The sequence below is a fragment of the Euprymna scolopes genome, chromosome 43, assembly GCF_053919585.1.
Source record: "Euprymna scolopes isolate OS-2025 chromosome 43, ASM5391958v1, whole genome shotgun sequence".
NCBI classification, from domain to species: domain Eukaryota; kingdom Metazoa; phylum Mollusca; class Cephalopoda; order Sepiida; family Sepiolidae; genus Euprymna; species Euprymna scolopes.
The window spans coordinates 37336711-37342710 of record NC_136524.1 but is presented as its reverse complement, the minus strand read 5'-3'; the positions used below and the strand labels follow the sequence as shown (position 1 = coordinate 37342710).

The window sequence follows — 6000 nt, the reverse complement described above, 5'->3', positions numbered from 1 at the left end:
TTTTCATTTTATTGTTGCAATCTACATGATTTACAGAAAGTTGCCAAGTGGATGCCAAGTAGCCTTGCTAGTTTTAAAGAGTTTCTTATTTCAATTCCTCCTCTGATAAAGAAAATATATTTATCGTTTCTTTTTTTCATTTTTTTTTTTTTTCTTTTTTGCAGGCTATGTTCCAGACACAGATTCTGAGGTTGGAACATTGGAAAGACTGAGCAAGAATATTACACTCAAAGGTGATCTTGAGGAAGAGGCAGTCAGCTTCCTACCTCAAGGTAATCTTCTTTTTTTTTTACTTTTTTAATATTTATGAATTTTTCATTTTCAATAACTTATTTTCAAAAATTTTACCCCGAGGTTATTGTTTTCCAGAGGTTAAGTAGCCAATGAAGTTTAACGATGTAATTAAAAGAGTGCTCAATACCGAAGTAGAGCAGGATATATCACCATACAAGCAGAAGAGCCTTGCATATATATATTATTCCATTTTTACTTCAAACAAGGCACAGTGCCACTTTGGTGCAGGGGGCTACTATCGGGGACATAAGTTGCAGGGATACTATGTAAGGAGTTGAGCAGCAAGAGCAAGATGTCTGTTCACATTACACTTGAACTTCTGCATGTCAGTACAGTTGGGAAAACAGGAAGCCGGAAGGGAGTTCCAGAGTATAGCAGTTCTGGGGAAGAAACTATTAGAGTAGAAGGCCTTCTTACATCTAGGGATCTCTACTGTGTAGAGGTGGGATTTTGCTGATTATTGGGTTTGTTGGAGGTATTTATAATAAGTGTTTTGATAAGATAGGGGCTCGTTTAAAATGAATGTTTTAGCTTAGAGTACAATTGAACTATGATACTTGACATTTTCATTTTAAAATTCAATTTAATCCATTATATAAAAATAATTTTATAAAATGAACAGCAGGTTCTCTACAGTGTGATGTAGACCACAGTGTATTGTGGACTAAGGGTAGACATGTGATCTTCCTCTCAGTGCAGCACGGTGGGTTCACGACTACAGCAGACAATCAATTGATTTCATTGACGAATGGGTGATTTCACCAATTTTCGATGACAATAAAAGTATTGAAAGTTTGTAACATTCGTTAATCCTAATTCAATCCCCAGGCTACGTCAGGTCTCCTTGCTGGTTTAATACAGAAACAAACGCAAAAAAACTTGGGAATCTATTTGTCGCTTTTAAAATTCACGGTAACATCAAGTGATATTAGACAAAGAAAAAAAATGTAATTTATTTTAGGAAAAAGAAGTTAAGTATTTCGGCCAATGTAGAAAAAAAAATGTCTCTTAACATGAAAAACAAGAAATTCAACAAATGAAAAACTCAGTCCATTGTTTATAAATGTAAAATAAATACATTGACTCATCAGATTTGTAATTAAGTCGTCTGATTCCACTCCTAGGGCAATTTGGAAACGATTTGGAGCAGGGGGAAGTGTTCTGCTTGTTTATATATTGTTAATCCCATGCATCAATCTAATTTATTCTTTCGCAAGTTGGCAGACTTATTAGGAATGAATCAGTATTAAACATTCTTCCACCTGGTCGTTTCAAAGAAAACACAACAATTAAATATCAGGTTATTAGTGTTAAAGTTGGAGTTATCAAACTTGGTGGCCTTCTATACATTTAGTTATGTCCCTTGTCACAAGTGGATATTCAATATAGCGTCCGGCCAACGGTATTTATCCTGCGCCGTGGGAAATACTAAGTGAACTGACATTGATACCAAAGTGTATTCTTTCGTGTGACAAATATCATATCTGTTCAACTTACGTTGAAACACAGTTGAAAGAAAGATGGCATCATCGATGAAACAGCCAATTATCTTGCAGAATGAAGAAAATGTACACCGAGTGGAAACAAGACATAAGTATATGGTCTACCTTCACGGATTTACCTAAAGAAAAACAGGGCCAAGCAGTATTTTGTCATTGCCTCAAAATATACAAGACACTTAGACATCACAGATATCGGCCGAACTGACGGATTAAAAATAATTACAGACAAGTTGGACGAGATATATTTAAGGGTAGAAAACAAGATGGCATACATGTCATTCAAGGAATTTTACTCTTTCAAAAGAGCTGCTGAAATAAACATGAATGATTTTTTCGTACGTTAGGAATTCTTGTACCAGAAATTACATAAAACAGAATTTCTCTGCCGGAAGGAGTCCAAACATTTTTTTTTTTTTTAATGCAGCAAATGTATCGTAAGAAAACAAAAAAATTAGCAAGGACAACATATGGAAGTTTAACTTATGCAGCAATGAAGGATGCTTTAAAAAAAAGTATTTTCTGATATTTCTTCATTGGAATGCAAAACATACATTTTGCCAGAGACTGTACTGGTTTTGGTCCTAGAAATATTAACACTGTTGTAGATTCAAACCATGTACATCTCTCATTAATTAATTTCGAGTCCTGTTATCGAACATTGATAAATGAGTCCAATATAAAAATGTCCAATCTTGTTAAGCAGACACTGAGTATGACAGTGTTGGATTCTACCTGTTCTAAAACTGTTACTGGAAAACTTTGGTTTAATGTATTTTTTGGTACATTAAATGACCAAAATAAGTGGTTAGTAAAGACTTTTAAATCCAACAGGACATTTTGTTTTAGTGATGGAGAGGAGGTAAAAGAAATTAAAGTAGTTGAATTTCCAGTAAGTATAGGAGGTATAAAAGTTGTCAAAGCATACATAGAAGCTGACATTGTCACAAACGATTTACCCTTGTTACTAAGCAATTAAAGTAGTTAAATTACTTGTAGTTAAATTACTAAGCAATTAAATTAATAAAAGCAATTAAATTAAATTAAATTATTTGTAGTTAAATTACTAAGCAATTAAAGTAGTTAAATTGTTACTAAGCAATTAAAGTAGTTAAATTACTAAGCAATTAAATTAATAAAAGCAATTAAATCAAATTAAATTACTTGTAGTTAAATTACTAAGCAATTAAATTAATAAAAGCAATTAAATTAAATTAAATTATTTGTAGTTAAATTACTAAGCAATTAAAGTAGTTAAATTACTAAGCAATTAAATTAATAAAAGCAATTAAATTAAATTAAATTACTTGTAGTTAAATTACTAAGCAATTAAATTAATAAAAGCAATTAAATTAAATTAAATTATTTGTAGTTAAATTACTAAGCAATTAAAGTAGTTAAATTGTTACTAAGCAATTAAAGTAGTTAAATTACTAAGCAATTAAATTAATAAAAGCAATTAAATCAAATTAAATTACTTGTAGTTAAATTACTAAGCAATTAAATTAATAAAAGTAATTAAATTAAATTACTTGTAGTTAAATTACTAAGCAATTAAAGTAGTTAAATTGTTACTAAGCAATTAAAGTAGTTAAATTACTAAGCAATTAAATTAATAAAAGCAATTAAATTAAATTACTTGTAGTTAAATTACTAAGCAATTAAATTAATAAAAGTAATTAAATTAAATTAAATTACTTGTAGTTAAATTACTAAGCAATTAAAGTAGTTAAATTGTTACTAAGCAATTAAAGTAGTTAAATTTCCGGTAACTATAGAAGGCATAAAAGTTGTCAAAGCATACATAGAGGCTGACATTGTCACAAACGATTTACCCTTGTTACTAAGTCATATAAATTAATGAAAATTGCTGGCATGGTACTAAATTTTAAAAGTGACAGCTGTAAGATTTTAGGTAGATATATAAAATTGCAAAAGACAACTTCTGGACATTATAGTCTTTCATTGACAAAGATGCTTTTATATTATTTTAATTGGAATTCATTATTGAGATGAGTATTATTTATATTAATTTTTATTTATAGCGGACTATTATTCTCATCTTTATTAGTTGTTGTTTCACGACGTTTCGGCCAACTATTCCTCTGGCCTTCGTCAGGTGGTAACCACAACATATAGGAACTTTGAATCTCCTAACTGCATTCTCAGCAATCACTGCCATCCGTAGTTGTTGTCGTTTCACCACGCTTTGGCCAAGTAAACCTCTGGCACACTTTGGGTAGGATTGAAACCGCTATCTTCAAACAATTCTCATCTGGAACTGTAGAGATTCAACGTCTCTATCAACTGCATCGCGGGCCCCAAAGGGCGATCAAGGTTGGATTTTTGATCTTATAAATCCACGTTTATTTATTATCTGATCTTTCATGGTCGGGTCCGTACCGAATGGTATATATATTATTTTAATTGGAATTCATTATTAAGATGAGTATTATTTATATTAATTTTTTTATTGCGGACTATTATCCTCGTCTTTATTAGTTGTTGTTTCACAACGTTTCGGCCAACTATTCCTCTGGCCTTCGTCAGGTGGTAACCGCAGCGGATAGGAACTTCGAATCTCCTGACTCCTAGCTGGCCAGGGGCTTACTTGGCCAAAATGTGGTGAGACGACAACAACTACGGATGGCAGTGATTGCTGAGAATGCAGTTAGGAGATTCGGAGTTCCTATCCGTCGCGGTTACCACCTGACGATGGTCAGAGGAATAGTTGGCCGAAACATCGTGAAACAACAACTAATAAAGATGAGAATAATAGTCTGCAATAAATAAAAATTAATAAAGATGCTTTTGTGTTACATTGTGAAGCCTTAAAAAAATGCTCTAGAATGGAGAAAAGAACGAAGGCTGAGAAATTACATAAACATTTGCTCATGCGTCAAAAGAGAAATTGGTATCATTGGTGACAGGCAGTAGGGCCTTTCGTGATAGGGAGTTTCTAGCTCTTTTTAAGGATGTCTGTGATTTGTGTTCAGTTTGTTTAAGGCTTAGAAGATCTCCCCTCTTCATCTGGTGGTGGGATTTGCTCGGGGAAACGATTTTAATGGCACTGAATGTATGGACTTACAAGAATTCAGACATAAACAATGTTGGATTTTACACCTAATTGACAGATCCACGAGGTACTCTGCTGCCAGGCTGATTAAAACCTAGAAGAGTAACATATTTTTAATGTGGATAGCAGATTTTGGAGTTCCCAAACACTTCTTGAGTGATAATGAGGGAGAATTTAATTACAGGGAGATGAATGAAAAACTGAATATTGAAACCTGCAATACAGTCACTGAAAGTCCATTCAGTGATGGCAGTGCAGAACGTCACAATCTAATATTGGTTGAAGCAATGGAGAAAACATTGGAAGATAAGAAATGTGAACCATAAATAGCTTTGACTTGGGCTGTTAGTGCCAAAAATGGTCTTCAGGCTTGTTTTTGGATCCAACATAAATACGCCGTCAGTTACATGCATGACACGCTTCAGCAACCAGTGATATGGTTAGAATGAATTTAAATGCATTACATTCTGCGAGAAAAAGGTTCATGAAGGCTGAATCAAGTGAAAGAATTCAGAGAGCACTGTGATTTAATATAAGACATTATGCGGATGAACGATTTGTGACAGGGGACAGCGTTTACTATAGAAGATAAAACTATAAAGGATGGCGTGGCCTTACCAAAGTTTTGGGTAAAGAGGGTTAATGGGTATTTGAAGAGCAAGGAATAAAGAAAATACAATTCCCTTACATGAGATAAATGAAGTTTTGGAAGAGGAAGTTGAAGATCAACATGATGAAAATTCCAATAGTAACAGGAAGGAACTGAAAGACAATACTACAAGGTTGACAAGGTCGAGTAAAAGGAATATAGTGGGATATAAAATTATTGGAAGTAAAAACAAAAAGTGGAAAAAAAGGAAAGATTATGGGTACACAACCAAAATCAACTGGAAATTATGGCCATTGACGGAATATAGAACCAGCTCCAGAAAATGAATGTCCAGTGCATATTAATTGGGATAAGGTTGATCAGTGGCGAGAACTTCCCCAAATAAAAGAAGATCGTGAAGAATATGTTTTTATCACAACTGAACAAGAACAAGCAAAAGATGTGATTGATACAAAAGAGAAAAATAAAAAATAAAAAACATGAAAACTTGTGAAGTGTATGAATGTGTCCCTAACATAGGT

At 32.9% G+C, this 6000-nt stretch overlaps 1 protein-coding gene across 4 annotated transcripts in view; it reads left to right on the top strand.

The window, feature by feature from the left end:
* Positions 1–6000, top strand: part of LOC145268294 (uncharacterized) — a 672998-nt gene that overhangs the window by 344625 nt on the left and 322373 nt on the right. For all 4 annotated transcript variants that reach the window (XM_080123705.1, XM_080123703.1, XM_080123706.1 and 1 more), the window contains exon 3: positions 165–272. In XM_080123705.1, coding sequence (XP_079979831.1) covers positions 165–272 — 108 coding nt within the window. The remainder of the gene's footprint in view (positions 1–164; positions 273–6000) is intronic.